We start from the raw sequence: 16,950 nt of genomic DNA, 5'->3' as shown, positions 1-16,950 counted from the left end.
GGGTACCACTGGCCATGGGTATGTCCTGGAGAGGAGAATGGTAACCTACTCCAGTATTCTTGCCTGGAAAATTCCATGGACAGAGGAACCTAGAGGGCTACAGTCCAGGAGGTCACAAAGAGTCGGACACAGCTGAGCACAGCACAGCACCGGGTACCACTGGCCATAAATGTGAAATCTGGAAAAAATGTCCAACTTCTCATTCTCTCGTGAGGAACATGTGTGAATCTGTCAGCTGACTCTGCAAGGTGTCCTCCATGCACAGTCCCTGGACATGAGGAAATCTTGTTCCAGCCTGACCTCTTTGCTGGCCCACTCTCAGCAGAGTGGTATATACCCTAAAGCCCTTTTTGTGGGGATGCCCTTCATACTATGTGGGGTCCAAGAAAGACAGCTACTTCTTGACACCTCTGTGACCAATGAGAAATTCACTCATCCTTCCTTTCAGCGCCAAATGGTAGGAAGGCAGGCTACTCTCCCTCTCTCTTCTCTTGGCCATGCAATTCACTCCAGTTCTCCTTTTCCCTGCTTACATAAACACAGAGATCTATCAAGTCCTTTGCCAAATCTAACATCTATCCTGGAGTGAAGTGACAGTTTCCCCTTCTTGCAGTCATCCCAAGTCTCTAAAAGGAGTTTTCCCAGGTCACCCTCATTTCACCTTGAGAAAGTAAATACCTTTCCCCAGACTTATTATTCTTCCCTGCTCCCATTATCAAGCACCACACTCCTAGAGGCTATGCTCTGTGTGCCTACAAAGCTCCCCCTTCCCTCACCTAACTTTTATAGACTGGAACTGGGGACTAGAAGGTTGGGTAATGACTGGGGGTAGCAAGGCTCCTGCCTCTCAGCCCTGAGTGAAGTCTGTGGCTCTCCATTATAGTAGTTCTCTTAAGAATAGAGGTTTAGATAGTTCCTTGGTGGTCCAATAGTTAGGACTCTCAGATTTCACTGCCAAGGGCCCAGGTTCAATCCCTGGTCAGGGAACTAAATTTTGCAAGGCACTTGACACAGTCAGAAAAAGAAGAGTAGAGGTTTAACCTCTCTGTCTCTAGCTTTGAAATCTAGTCTCTATATCTCAGGCAAAAAATGTCACTTAACAATCCCATTACATGTAGAAACACATTCCAAAGCCTGAAGTGGCAAAAGGCTGCCTTCTCCATGATCTCTGGAATATATCTGATAAGGACTAAAATCTCTAGGACTTGACAAAATAAAGAGTCAAATACAGACTCTGACCTGATAATCTTCATTTGGGAGTTTTAAAACCTTGTTTATACAGAGCCAGAGATCTAGAGAGTGACTGCCTCTTGCTAAAATTTAGGTCCTTCATTAAAATATTAATATGATCACTGGGCAATGTAGAAACAAAGGGGCTTTGTCTCACTGATGTTGGTAATTCAGAGGGACTTTTCTCAGTTACTTGATATAACCAATTAGAAGTCACTCCGTCTAATGCTCATATGACCTCTTCCTCAATAAATCATCAAATGTGTCTTACTATATATGTTGGACTCCTCTTATCAAAGTGTTCAAAGATTTTTCAGACATCCCAACCTGAGAGTCTTTCAAAATTTCCATTTTCTGTGACCTCATTACCTGACATTATTATCTTAGAATGACTTGGAATTCTTTGTCTGGCCCCTGTCTCACTGGTACAATTCAGTTGGAGTGAGCATACTCTCAGCCCGACCCTGAGCTAGGCCTTAGCATAGAGTTACAGTGATTGTTAATGTACAATTTGCTTTTGATTCCAAGACAAACACATTCATGAATCTACTATTCATTCTGGACACAAATCCCAGTAACATTCCCTCAGATTCTTTATTGTAATTTCTTTTTTTTTCCTTTTTCTTTTTTTTTTTCTTTTTTTTTTACTTTACAATATTGTATTGGTTTTGCCATACATCTTAAGAATCAACATGGATAGGGATTGGCTCTTAAGACTTAAAATTCAGGTCCTCTAAATGTTGGAAAACTAGGGATAAGACATAGATCTTTAGGCAACTTTCTAAAGCTTTGAGGAAGAGGTTTCAAAACCAGGTTGTGCAGAGTCCTAGCATTCCACAGAGAGATGACAGGAACCTTCATGGTAGTGGTTCTTTCCGCTCTCTCAATTTACACATTGTCAACCAGAATTCATTAGCTTCATATATTAGGATTCATATTTTATTTGAGGGAAATGGTTTTGCCACCCCACAATAAACATTTTCTACATAAATTTCTTTAGATGAACCAAATAGTACATATTTTCTTCCCTTATCAAATAAGAATAAAAGCTTCCTGGAGGAACTTATTTACCAATTAACTATCATTCAAAAAAAAAAGTGGTGTAAAAAAAACAGGTGGTGTTAATAACTATGCCAAAATGCAGTCAATAATTTTGCATTTCACTCTTCAGTATTCAGCTATGCCAAATAACTTCCTTCAACTCTAACTTGGCCACAGAAATGCCTTTACAGAAGTATAATACTATGCCTTGGCCTTTATCAGGGGTCAGTATAAGGAACCTCTTTATGACAAACATTTCTGTTTGGTTTGTGACAGTGTTACTGAAGACTTTGTCCAGGTCCCTTATATAACAACACATGCCATGAACTTCTCTTAAAGCCATGAGCCATAAAAACCTTCCATGTTTATTTTTTCAAGATATCAAAGAATCTGTCATTTAGATTTGCCTTCAGCTGCCAATGAATTGAAAGTTAAATCTGGGCACAGAGTCAGGGAAAGGACCTATATTCAAGATGCTGTTTTTTCTGACCCAATTATCACCCGACTCTTCATTAATTCAGCCAATATTAAATGGTTCGGTAAGGTGCCAAGCATTGCAGTAGGAACCAATGACACCCAGAGGAATGGTATGGGGAGGGAGGAGGGTGGAGGGTTCACATGTATACCTGTGGCGGATTCATTTTGATATTTGGCAAAACTAATACAATTTTGTAAAGTTTAAAAATAAAAAAATAAAAAATAAAAAAACATAATGCCTTCCCTACAAGAGATCTTGGCTGGACAGCTCTTGTTCTATTTTCATGATTTTTTGTATGTATCTTTATTTTTAACCCATTTCATATCTGTTTTTGAAAACACATACAGTATTACCGGTAAACAAACAAAATGAACTAGCATGTTTTGGAAAGAGAAGGCATTAATTTAAATTTGCCTAGAGGGGTAGATGAGTTATATTCTCTTCACTTCCTGAATCATTATCTACTGAACCTCTCTTCCAATCCATCCTACAATCAGATTGATTTTCCTAATAGGGCTTTCCTGATCACATCACTCACCTATTCAAAAGTGTTAGCTGCCACACCACACACTGGTCCTCAAAATCAACCAAACAGCAGCAATCAGAGATAGTCTTGGTGCAAAGAATATAGAACCTGCCTAATGCTCCATCCTTCTTGTGTTTATGAGAGGAGGGAACTGGGTAACCCATTCCTAAACCACAGGTATATCAAAATGTGTAAAGCCCCGTCATTCTAGAAGAAATGACCATCAATACATGTGTACTTTCACCTAAAATTCAACTTTTTATCCATTTGGGATCTTATCATCACCATCATAAGTTATTTATTTCCCAGTTTTGCCACGTTCATATCACCAACACCAACACCAAAAGCAGCAGGAAGGAGTGATTCTGCAGTTTCAAATTTTGTTTCAAATGTGCCCTGAAATCTGACTCCTGGAGCCAGAGGAGCTCTAAAAGGTCCCTTGAGATGCAAACTGGTTTCTTTCCTTTAGTCAAGAAAGCTGCTCTTTTTATCAATTCAACCACTTTAGCAAACCATAGTTCAAGGTCACCCAGCCAACAAGCACCCACCTTGCAGGTTTAAGCTTCCTGTCATCGTACCTCCATGAAGAAGAAAGCCAACCCATGAGGCAGTGTGGAAAGCTGTCCATGACGACTGTCCACAGCCCATCAGTGCATGCCTCTTGCAAATCAGTCCCTGTTGAAAGTCTCCACAGAGAAAGATGGTGTTCCTAGATTTTGTTACTTGAAGAGAAGTCTAGGAAGTATTCGTTATGTAAAGGAATGTCTTCTCTACTTTAAATGCAGAAGATTGCCCAGAATGACAATATATATGGTACATTTGCAATATCTGATGTGTGTATAGTTATTTCGTGTCATATAGAAAAGACCTGATACTTTAAGATTTTAGTAACAATTTCATAACGCAATTACATATTATCATTGAGAAGAAAATCCTTTGGCCAGTTTACGCTGGTAGAAGAAATGTTCCAAAGCTAATTTCCTTCCCCTCCAGATTTGTGTATCTAGTACATAGAAAAGAAATCTCTTTCTACACACACTTGAGCCCAATGAGATTTCTATGCCATACATTAGAATAGACTCTATTATTTAGAGAAGTATATTAAGGGGGTTAGGAATATGAACAAGACTCAAAAAATAAATTCTTCTGTTACATTTCATTTAGTTATCAGATACAGTTACCCAGTGAACTAGAGGAACAAAATCATGTTAGCCTTTAGATGTTTATGGTTCTAGGGAGGAAACACAATGCAAGACCGTAGTACAAAATATTTTCAATAAAACAGACATTTCTGATTTAGTACAGTCCTCTGAAACAGCAAGCTGATCTGTAAAATATACAGCACAACGATGCTGCTTTGGAAAATGTGCAAACACCTTACATTGCAATCAACTGTATCTAGAGGCGGGGAAAAAAGATGACGTCTGGAAGGTTTTTCCTGCCACGCTCATGAGAGCGCATTTTTTAATTACATTCACATTCTCAGATTACTTATTTGTATGCACAGTTAACAATGGAAAGAAAAAACCTCAATGTGGATGTGATTTGATGCGAACTACTGAGAGAAATGTAAACTTATGTCAATTCCTTACAGAGGATAAAACAACTAGGGAGGAAGAAGACCCCCTCCAAGAAGATATGGCACCTTGAAACCCCTTAAACTCAGCAATTCACTCTTGATCCAAAAGGCAGCACTAAAATGTGACCAAACATTCAGTGTTTGGAGATTTTACTTATTTGTTGATTGCCTGTGGCATAAAGAGGTCTCCGGTTCTCTGGAAATGTGAAATCCAAAACTGTCTAATTCGGATCTGAGGGCTAGATATGAACATTCTGACAGTGTCTTCCACTGCATAGTAATTCATCTCCTGTTTAAATGCTATTCTGAAATTCAGGGTCACTCTCTCATAGAAGGGAGGCATAGAGCTGTGATGGGGGCCATGAATAATTTTAGGCTATTTGTACACAGCTGCAGCTACTTGCATGGGTAATTGCTTTTGCTCAAATCACCAGCATAATTGTGACTCTAAAGACAGATTTGAAAGCCACTGAAGTGTCAAATTATATTACAACAATAGAGCCAGTTCTCCAGAAAGTATTCATGTTTTAATTTTAATCAAGCTCCAAGAATGTGTTGAACCCTTGCTCTAGGGCAAATAAAAAAATGCCAAAATGTTGTGATATGTTGATGTCTAGCATAACAATCAGAGGAGGGACATTCGCTTCATTATACTAATAGTAAGATTCCATTAATAATTCTAGTACCACCACCTTACCCAGTGCTTGGCATTCAATAATGTTGTTTTTAATGAATAAATACAACTTCTGATTTCTACAATTTGAACTAGGAATTTGTGATATGAAGGTAGAAGGACAGCTATAGTTGTTCTCAAAGGTAGCTGGTGATGACTGTTCAAAGCAGGGTGATCACTACAACAAAACTGGATTGACCTGCTACCTCTGGCATAAGCTTGGCACGCTGACCACCAAACCTATCACATCACATTATCATGTCAGGTGAAGAGGAACATTAGGACATACTCTAGAAAATGCTGCATCTAATCAGGCAAGATTTTGGACAATAACAGGAATATGAAATAAAAATGATAACTCAATTGTATGATACAAATAAAACAACAGTGAAAAAGAATATATGATCCAGAATATAAAGCCTTCATAAGAGAACAGTGCAAATAAATAGCAAAAAATGATAGAATGGGCAAGACTAGAGATCTTTTCAAGAAAACTAGACATACCAAGGGAACATTTCAAGCAAAGATAGACACAATAAGGGAGAAAAATGGCAAGGACCTAATAGAAGCAGAAGAGATTAAGAAAAGGAGAAAAGAATACACAGAAGAACTGTACAAAAAAAGCTCTTAATAACCCAGGTAACCAAAGTGGTGTGGTCACTCACTCAGAATCAGACATCCTGGAGTGTGAAGTCAAGCAGGCCTTAGAAAACATTACTACTAACAAAGCTAGTAGAGGTGATGGAATTCCAGCTGAACTTTTTCAAATCACAAAAGATGATGCTGTGAAAGTGCTGCACTCAATACGCCAGCAAATTTGGAAAACTCAGCAGTGGCCACAGGACTGGAAAAGGTCAGCTTTCACTCCAATCCCAAAGAAAGGCAATGCCAAATAATGGTCAGACTACTGCACAATTGTACTCATTTCACATGTAAGCAAGATTATGCTCAAAATCCTTCAAGCTAAGCTTCAGCAGTATGTGAATGGAGAACTTTCAGATGTAAAAACTGGGTTTAGAAAAGGCAGAGAAACCAGAGATAAAATTGTAAATATACACTGGATCATAGAAAAAACAAGAGAATTCCAAAAAATATCTACTTCTGCTTCATTGACTATTCTAAAGCCTTTGACTGTGCGTTCACAACTGTGGACTATTCTTAATGAGATGGGAATACCAGACCATCTTACCTGCTGCCTGAGAAACCTGTATACAGGACAAGAGGCAACAGTTAGAACTGGACATGGAACACAGACTGGTTCAAAATTGGGAAAGGAACACGTCAAGGCTGTATATTGTCACCCTGCTTATTTAACTTCTATGCAGAGTGAAAAGAAAGTGAAGTTGCTCAGTCATGTCCGACTCTTTGCGACCCCATGGACTGTAGCCTACCAGGCTTCTCAGTCCATGGGGTTTTCCAGGCAAGAGTACTGGAGTGGGTTGCCATTGCCTTCTCCAGGGGATCTTCCCGACCCAGGGATCAAACCCAGGTCTCCCTCATTGTAGGCAGATGCCCTACTCTCTGAGCCACCAGGGAAGCCCAAGTATATGCAGAGGACATCACGTGAAATGCCGGGCTGGGTGAAGCACAAGCTGGAATCAAGATTGCCAGAAGAAATATCAACAACCTCATATAGGCAGATGATACCACTTGGCAGAAAGTGAAGAAGAACTAGAGAGCCTCTTGATGAAGGTGAAAGAAGAGAGTTAAAAAGCTAGCTTAAAACTCAACATTCAAAAAACGAAGATCACGGCATCTGGTCCAATCACTTCATGGAAAACAAAGAGAAAAGGGGGAATCAGTGTCAGAGTTCACTTTCTTGGGCTCCAAAATCCCACATGTCTCAAAATGCAGATGTTGACTGCACCCATGAAATTAAAAGACACTTGCTCCTTGGAAGAAGAGCTATGAAAAACCTAGATAGTGTATTAAAAAACAGAGACATCACTTTGCCCACAAAGGTCCATTTAATCAAAGCTATGTTTTTTCCAGTAGTCATGTATGGATATGAGAGTTGGACTATAAAGAAGGCTAAGCATCAAAGAATTGATGCCTTCGAGCTGTGGTGCTAGAGAAGACTCTTGAGAGGCCCTTGAACTGCAAGGAGATCAAACCAGTCAATCCTAAAGGAAATCAACCCAAAATACTCATTGGAAGGACTGATGCTGAAGCTCCAATACTTTGGCCACCTGATGCGAATAGCGGACTCATTAGAAAAGACCCTGATCCCAGGAAAGATTGAAGGCAAGAGGAGAAGGGGGCAACAGAGGATAAGATGGTTGAATGGCATCACTGACTCAATGGACATGAGTTTAGCAAACTTTGGGAAATAGTGAAGGACAGGGAGGCCTGGTGTGCTGTGTCCATGGGGTCTCAAAGAGTCAGACATGACTTAGAGACTGAACGACAACAATAAAGACTAATGTTCAAGTCCCAAGGTTTATGTGCTGTGTGCTCTTAGTCAATTCACTGAAACTCTAACCTAAGAGTCCTACTAATGTTAGTAATGGATTGCCTGCAGGTGAATAACTGTGAGGGCTGTTTTCACACAAGAAGCCCAGGAGCGTGGAGTTGGCTTGGTGACTTAAGCAAGGCCAGAGTCATGGAGTTCTCTTGGCCTCTCCCTCTGGTCTTAACAAATCTGATCAGATCAGATCAGTTGCTCAGTCGTGTCCGACTCTGCAACCCCATGAATCGCAGCACACCAGGCCTCCCTGTCCATCACCAACTCCCGGAGTTCACTCAGACACACTTCCAATGAGTCAGTGATGCCATCCAGCCATCTCATCCTCTGTCATCCCCTTCTCCTCTTGCCCCCAATCCCTCCCAGCATCAGAGTCTTTTCCAATGAGTCAACTCTTCTCATGAGGTGGCCAAAGTACTGGAGTTTCAGCTTTAGCATCATTCCTTCCAAAGAAATCCTAGGGCTGATCTCCTTCAAAATGGACTGGTTGGATCTCCTTGCAGTCCAAGGGACTCTCAAGAGTCTTCTCCAACACCACAGTTCAAAAGCATCAATTCTTCGGCGCTCAGCCTTCTTCACAGTCCAACTCTCACATCCATACATGACCACAGGAAAAACCATAGCCTTGACTAGACCAACCTTTGTTGGCAAAGTAATGTCTCTGCTTTTGAATATGCTATCTAGGTTGGTCATAACTTTCCTTCCAAGGAGTAAGCATCTTTTAATTTCATGGCTGCAGTCACCATCTGCAGTGATTTTGGAGCCCAGAAAAATAAAGTCTGACACTGTTTCCACTGTTTCCCCATCTATTTCCCATGAAGTGATGGGACCGGATGCCATGATCTTTGTTTTCTGAATGTTGAGCTTTAAGCCAACTTTTTCACTCTCCACTTTCACTTTCATCAAGAGGCTTTTGAGTTCCTCTTCACTTTCTGCCATAAGGGTGGTATCATCTGCATATCTGAGGTGATTGATATTTCTCCCGGCAATCTTGATTCCAGCTTGTGTTTCTTCCAGTCCAGCGTTTCTCATGATGTACTCTGCATATAAGTTAAATAAACAGGGTGACAATATATAGCCTTGACGAACTCCTTTTCCTATTTGGAACCAGTCTGTTGTTCCATGTCCAGTTCTAACTGTTGCTTCCTGACCTGCATACAGGTTTCTCAAGAGGCAGGTCAGGTGGTCTAGTATTCCCATCTCTTGAAGAATTTTCCACAGTTTATTGTGATCCACACAGTCAAAGGCTTTGGCATAGTCAATAAAGCAGAAATAGATGCTTTTCTGGAACTCTCTTGCTTTTTCCATGATCCAGCGGATGTCGGCAATTTGATCTCTGGTTCCTCTGACTTTTCTAAAACCAGCTTGAACATCAGGAAGTTCACGGGTCACATATTGCTGAAGCCTGGCTTGGAGAATTTTGAGCATTACTTTACTAGCATGTGAGATGAGTGCAATTGTGCAGTAGTTTGAGCATTCTTTGGCATTGCCTTTCTTTGGGATTGGAATGAAAACTGACCTTTTCCAGTCCTGTGGCCACTGCTGAGTTTTCCAAATTTGTTGGCATATTGAGTGCAGCACTTTCACAGCATCATTTTTCAGGATTTGGAATAGCTCAACTGGAATTCCATCACCTCCACTAGCTTTGTTCATAGTGACTTCACATTCCAGGATGTCTGGATCTAGGTCAGTGATCATACCATCATGATTATCAGGGACATGAAGATCTTTTTTGTACAGTTCTGCTGTGTATTCTTGCCATCTCTTCTTAATATCTTCTGCTTCTGTTAGCTCCATACCATTTCTGTCCTTTATTGAGCCCATCTTTGCATGAAATGTTCCTTTGGTATCTCTGATTTTTCTGAAGAGATTCCCTAGTTTTTCCCATTCTGTTGTTTTCCTCTATTTCTTTGCATTGATCGCTGAAGAAGGCTTTCTTATCTCTTCTTGATATTCTTTGGAACTCTGCATTCAGATGTTTATATCTTTCCTTTTCTCCTTTGCTTTTCGCTTCTCTTCTTTTCACAGTTATTTGTAAGGCCTCCCCAGACAGCCATTTTGCTTTTTTCCATTTCTTTTCCATGGGGATGGTCTTGATCCCTGTCTCCTGTACAATGTCACAAACCTCATTCCATAGTTCATCAGGCACTCTATCAATCAGATCTCGTCCCTTAAATCTATTTCTCACTTCCACTGTATAATCATAAGGGATTTGATTTAGGTCATACCTGAATGGTCTAGTGGTTTTCCCTACTTTCTTCAATTTCAGTCTGAATTTGGCAATAAGGAGTTCATGGTCTGAGCCACAGTCAGCTCCTGGTCTTGTTTTTGCTGACTGTATAGAGCTTCTCCATCTTTGGCTGCAAAGAATGTAATCAATCTGATTTCGATGTTGACCATCTGGTAATGTCCATGTATAGAGTCTTTTCTCGTGTTGTTGGAAGAGGGTGTTTGTTATGACCAGTGCATTTTCTTGGCAAAACTCTATTAGTCTTTGCCCTGCTTCATTCCATATTCCAAGGCCAAATTTGCCTGTTACTCCAGGTGTTTCTTGACTTCCTACTTTTGCATTCCAGTCCCCTATAATGAAAAGGACATCTCTTTTGGGTGTTAGTTCTAAAAGGTCTTGTAGGTCTTCATAGAACCATTCAACTTCAGCTTCTTCAGCATTACTGGTTGGGGCATAGACTTGGATTTCAGTGATATTGAATGATTTGCCTTGGAAACGAACACAGATCATTCTGTCGTTTTTGAGATTGCATCCAAGTACTGCATTTCAGACTCTTTTGTTGACCATGATGGCCACTCCATTTCTTCTGAGGGATTCCTGCCCACAGTAGTAGATATAATGGTCATCTGAGTTAAATTCACCCATTCCAGTCCATTTCAGTTCGCTGATTCCTAGAATATTGACCTTCACTCTTGCCATCTCTTGTTTGACCACTTCCAATTTGCCTTGATTCATGGACCTGACATTCCAGCTAATAACTGTGTCTGTGATAAAAGGAGGAAAGGCAACAAGTGGGGACAGAAGCTTTATTGGAAGAGAAAAGACTCCAGATCCATGTAAGACTTCCATTTATAGTTCATAGGCTACAACTGTGTCACACACCACTGGTAGCAAGGAAGGTTAAAAATGCACACTTTTTAAGATGAACACATGTCCAACCCAGTCAAAACTGAAGTTGTGTTAATAAAGAAGGGAGATTGGAATGAATAGGTAACTAGCAATGTCTGCTTCAATATTCTTTACAGACTTGGTGTCAAGGATTATATGAGATAACATATTTGAAAAGGTTCTGTTATCCAGAGAGCTAAACAAAGTTGTTTTTTGAAATTGAAGTGTAGTTGATCCACAATATTATTTAAGTTTCAGGTATATAACAGTGTTTCACAATTTTTAAAGGTTATATTCCATTTATAGTTATAAGAAATTAGCTATATTCCCTGTGTTGTGCAATATATACTTCCAGTTTATTTTATACATACTAGTTTGTGTTTCTAAATCCCTTACCTGTCTTTCTCTTCCCTCTCCTCACTGATAATCACTAGTTTATTCTCTGTATCTGTGAGTCTGTTTCTTTTTTGTTATATTCATTAGTTTTTTTCTGATCATACATCTTAGTGATATCATAGAGTATTTGTCTTCCTCTGTCTGACTTATTTCAATTAGCATAATACTTTCCAGGTCCATCCATGTTGTTTTAAATGGTAAACATTCATCCTTCTTTATGGCTGAACAGTATTCCAAAAGTTGAACTTTTTTAAGTGCAATAAATATTATACTATTTTCATGTATATACAGTATCTTGGAAAAAGATACTAAGGTAAAATATATACTATATTTTAACTAATATATAAGCACATTAACTAATATATAGTAATATTAGGTCACACACATACATTTGAAACAAATGGGAGGAATGAATATCTTTTCCTTGTGCATTTAAGATAGCATAAATTAAAAGCATGCAATTCAGTTATGGTATATAACATTAAAGCACAGTGTAGGAGCTTTTTACATTTTGCTTTATTTTTATGTAAATACACTATTTACCTTTTTTTGTTTTTGTCTAAAAATGGAGCATATATGCCTTTACTTCATTTACATGTGATGAAATTAATAGTAATTATGCAGTTTGTACATTAAAATACCTTGAAACACTATGCTCTCCCTCAAAAAATAAAAACTATAAAAAATCCTAAGCATGAAATTTAAAATAATTATCTTCAGTATTCAAAAATAAATAATAGAAAATATTTTTTTTCTTTCAAGAAGTCTTACATTTTTCATATCTTAGAAAATGGCCTGAGGGAAAGGTTTTTTTTTTAAATAAAAAAATCAATGCAGGAAAGAAGAAATTAGGAAAATATTCTGTCTCAGTGACAATATAATTATAGTGCCCTATGAAGAAGCAATTGGCACAGCTACTTGATTTTTATTGAATATCAGAGCATAGGCAGATATTAAAATGCAATTTGAATATGAGCGATGTTAAAGTGGTAAGTGATATTAAGGAGTAGATATTTAGAAAACCTCAGGAATCACCTTACCTACATCTATTCACGGCCAACAAGACCTCTGCAGTCAAGCCTGCCTCCCTCGTTACCCCTCTGTCGCCCTGAGTCTCACCAGTTCACTAACACCTCAGGGCTTTTGCACTTGCTGTCATCTTCCCATTTTTCCAATGGCTGTTTCCTTCTCATCATCCCAGTGCTGATTCAAACATCACCTCCATAGAGATGCCTTCTGGGAACATCCTAATTAAACAGTTAACCTCCTCTAGCCTCTCCCGCCCTGGAGAGAGGTCCAGGTCCAGGTCCTACCATCATCTCGCTTCTATTTTTTTCATAGCATTTACAATTATCTGACAGTTTTTTAATCCTATGCCTACCCCAATAAGGGCCTTCCCAGGTGATACTAGTGGTAAAGAACCCACCTACCACTGCAGGAGATATAAGAGGTGCCGGTTTGATCCCTGGATCAGAAAGATCCCCTGAAGCAAGAAATGGCAACCCACTGCAGTATTCTTGCCTGGAGAATCCCATGGACAGAGGAGCCTGGTGGGCTACTGTCCACCGGGTCGCAAAGACAGGACTGAAGCAACTTAGCACACATGCCCCTACTAGACTAGAATATAAGATCCAAAAAAGCAGAGGCAAGGTCTGTGTTGTTTAATAGCTCTATCTCTAGTACCAAAGACGGGGCTCACCACAAAGTAAGTGCTGCTTAAGTATGTGTTGAGTGGGAAAAAAAGATGCATGTGCATTCCATAAACAACAAGTTTATATAACCACATTTAGATATTTGGGAAGGACTAAATTGCTGCATATAGGTGAATATAGTAGACAGTATTTCAAATCATAAACATAATTTTCACATAACAGTTTATTAAAACATATTCTATTTGGCATACTTCTACTGAGTGAAGTATTCTAAGTACTAAAACAAAACAACTGAAGAGTTGACCCAGATATTCCCCTGGTGAGTTCGTCACAATTTATTAGCATATAAGAACATATTTTTCCAGGTACTGTCAATTCTCTACAGGAACAGAGTCAAATCTTCTCAGAGCTATCAGCTAAATTCCTTAGACTTGGTACTCTCAAATTGCTGCTGCTGCTGCTGCTAAGTTGCTTCAGTCGTGTCCGACTCTGTGCGACCCCATGAACTGCAGCCCACCAGCCTCCTCCATCCATGGGATCTTCCGGGCAAGAGTACTGGAGTGGGGTGTCATCGCCTTCTCCATCTCAAATTGCTTTGGCCCCTTAAATCTGCGTCTTGTATCTTAGACCTAGGTCTCTATTCTTCAGATTCACTTCTTTCCTACCCTGCCCAGTTATAAAGACATTGTTGTGAAACTACAATTGGTCTTTTTCTAGATGTTTCTTTTTTTCTTTCTATCACAGCTAGTCTCTCACTTTTAGTTTCCAAGACAGGGTGGTAAAGGCAAGATAATGCCATTAAAAGCAAAAGAGAATGTTAACCTCCTTAATTATCTCCAGCACTTAAAGCTCATGTACTTTCAGTACAAATGAAAAGGAACTGGAGGATATGAAGCATTCAACTCCTTCCTCAACTCAGTTAAAGCAAGAAAGAAGAAATATTTCTCTTCCGTTGAAACACTCCAGTTTAGAAGTAAAAGGTAATAACTTCACATATTATACAGGTATACAACTGAATTTTTAATTCAATGCGGAGTTCTAAAAAAATTATTAAGAGTTCAGGCTGTCAAAAGACTCATTATAGAAGAAACATAATTTCTTCCTGTCCCATGGTGTAACTTGACATAGCACTGAAGAACTCTTCTGTTTCTATAACTGCATTAGATGTGACTAAAAGACATTTTTTGAATACTCAAGTTGTTTCTTTAAAGTATTGACTCATGCAGGGCTGTAGTCAATCACTTGCCAAAAGGTAGGTTCAGGGGAGAATAAAACAGAAACAAATAACTAAACAAAGGATTTTAATAATCCTGAAGAAACTAACATTCAATGTAATGGCCATTAATAAAAATATTCATGCTACCGTTACCAGCAGAACTGCCACCATAAACTGAGGAGACCATGGTGAATTACTGAGCATCATAAAATTCTTAAGTACCTTGTAGGATGCATTTCCCCATTTAGGGATTATAACTCAGGAAGAAATATTCTAAAAGGAACAGGCTGCTCCTTTGAGTGTCAGAACTCCAAGTTGTTTTAACAGAAAGCCACAATAAATACTTTTTATGGCAGAATCTGAATGATAGGCTTGCATTCTCTACCAAGTCTCAGTTTCTGAGCTAAGCTCAGTGCAAATGAAGTAAAGCAGTAAAGGAAGACAATGTTTGATGCCCATAGCTTGCCCCATGATATGCCTATTCCTACACTCTTGGATGCCCTGCCTGTGGAGCTCTGTGTCTTCAAGGATCTCCTCTCAGCTCTGTACCTTTATCCAACACATTCAGCTCAAGCAAGAAGACATCCTCTGTGATCCAGAGCCCCATCAGACCCCATGTTTTTTTTGGAGCTCAGAGGGCAAAGTGTTTGGTGATAAGAGTATATCTGAAGCCCTTTCTGAAAATCTCCTGGGAACCTAGCCATGCAATTGCCCTTTCCTCCTCCATTTTCCCCCAACACACACACACACACAATCTCTCTCTCTTGGTCTTTCTTCTTTCCCTAACAGCTCTACAATTCCAGATGGTGATTAAGAAAAAGTCAATATACCTATGAGTAGACTGATAAAAGAGATTTCTACCAAGGTTCAGTGTCACTTCCTGTATTAGTCAGGGTTCTCCAGAGAAACAGAACCAATAGGCTATAAAAGGAGATTTATTACAAGGACTTGGCTCCTGCAAACATCGAGGCTGAGAAGTCCCACAGTCTGCTGTCTACAAGCTAGAGACTGAGGAAAGGCAATGGTGTGATTCAGGCCAAGTCCCAAGAGCTGAGAACCAGCGGAGCCAATAAGGGAAATCACATCTGAGGGCAAGGAAAATAAGAGGAGATGTTCCAGCTCAAGCAATGAGGCAGGAAAAAAGAGGTTAATTTCTGTTTCTACTCCCTTTTGCTCTAGCCAAGCCCCCCAAAACTGGGTGATGCCCACTCACAATGGGGAGGGCAATCTACTTATTCTGAATCCACAAATTCACATGTTAATCTCACCTAGAAACAACCTCACAGACATGCCCAGAAATAATGCCTAATCTGGGCAACCCATGGCCCACTCAAGTTGACATACATAATTAACCACCACACTTCCTAAAACAATCTTTCCAGAATTTTTCAGGTAGTTTCTCACGCATACATTCTGTTTCTTCTCCTCTTAAAGGCCTTGGTCAGTTGTGTTGCAAATACTTAGTAACTCTGAATAAGGTGCCATTTTTTCATATTCAACTCTTTTCCCTTAGCCTTAGCACAGTATCTACCACAAAAAAATATTAAATGTGGCTAAACAGGAGTGAGTTGGAAAACAGTAAGAAATTGGTTTTTGCCTGCCACCCAGGGGCTCCAAGACATGCAAAGGAGATGAGGCATGCATATAAATAACTCTAATATATAGCAGAAAGTAATGTCTCGTAACAGAAAAGTACAAACTCTTACTGCCAATTTCTGACTTCAATATGATCAACTGCAAGTGCACAAGAGTATGAGGCAGGTCTGTCTCCCATAGGTATGCCTCTGACCAGTTCCGGGTCCTTACCTGTGACAGAGGTCTGAAATTAGGTCTTGTTGCTCTCAGGGTGGTATTGTAAGGGCAAATACAAATTTAAAATAGAAAACTTGATCCCTGTCTAGAAGAGACATCTGCACACCCATGCTCACTGAAGCATCATTCACAGCAGTCAAGATAGGAAAACAACCTAAATATTTGCCAACAGATGAATAAAGAAAATGTGGTGTACATTAACAATAGAATTCTATTTAAAAAGGAGATTCTGCCATTTCCAATAATATGGATGAAACTTGAATACATCATGCCGAAAAAATGAGCCAGACACAGAAAGACAAATATTGCATGATCTCCCTTATATGTGATGTGTATGTGTGTGTGTGTTTGTATTTTTAAGGCAAATTCATAGTAACAGAGAGTAGAATGGGAGTTACCAGAGCCTGCAGCACAGGCGGAAAAGGGGAGATTTTTAAAAAGAAAAAAAAGTAGAATAGTGATCGCCAAGGACTAGGGCGAGAGAGTCTTAGAGTTATTATTTAATGTTATTAAATATGTTTAAGTTATTATTTAATTTAGTTAACATTATTTAACTAAATAATTATTTAGTTAAGTTTTATGGAGTGAAAATTCAGTTTTATAGAATGAAAAGAATTCTGGATATGGATGGTGGTGGCAGTTACACACAGTAGGAAGGTGCCTAATTCAACCAAACTGTAAACTTAAAAAGATTAAGATAGAAAGTTTTATGTTATATATATTTTACTACAATAAAAAAATGAATAACCTGATGCATAAAATACC

At 39.2% G+C, this 16,950-nt stretch overlaps 1 protein-coding gene across 13 annotated transcripts in view; it reads right to left on the bottom strand.

Annotated features, from left to right (window-relative positions):
- The window catches only part of TAFA2 (TAFA chemokine like family member 2), a 563,996-nt gene that overhangs the window by 511,429 nt on the left and 35,617 nt on the right, over positions 1-16,950 (bottom strand). Inside the window, exon 2 of one of the 13 annotated variants that reach the window (XM_086400249.1) lies at positions 9,237-10,985. The exons of the other annotated variants lie outside the window; for them this stretch is intronic. Coding sequence (XP_086256375.1) covers positions 9,760-10,731 — 972 coding nt within the window. The 5' untranslated portion in view covers positions 10,732-10,985 and the 3' untranslated portion in view covers positions 9,237-9,759. Of the gene's footprint in view, positions 1-9,236; positions 10,986-16,950 lie in introns of those variants that run through there. 13 annotated transcript variants of the gene reach the window in all.

The sequence above is a fragment of the Bos grunniens genome, chromosome 5 (genome assembly GCF_055505025.1).
Source record: "Bos grunniens cultivar Pamir isolate PY7600 chromosome 5, Bosgru_T2T1.0, whole genome shotgun sequence".
Lineage (NCBI taxonomy): Eukaryota > Metazoa > Chordata > Mammalia > Artiodactyla > Bovidae > Bos > Bos grunniens.
This window is presented reverse-complemented; position numbering and strand designations above follow the sequence as displayed.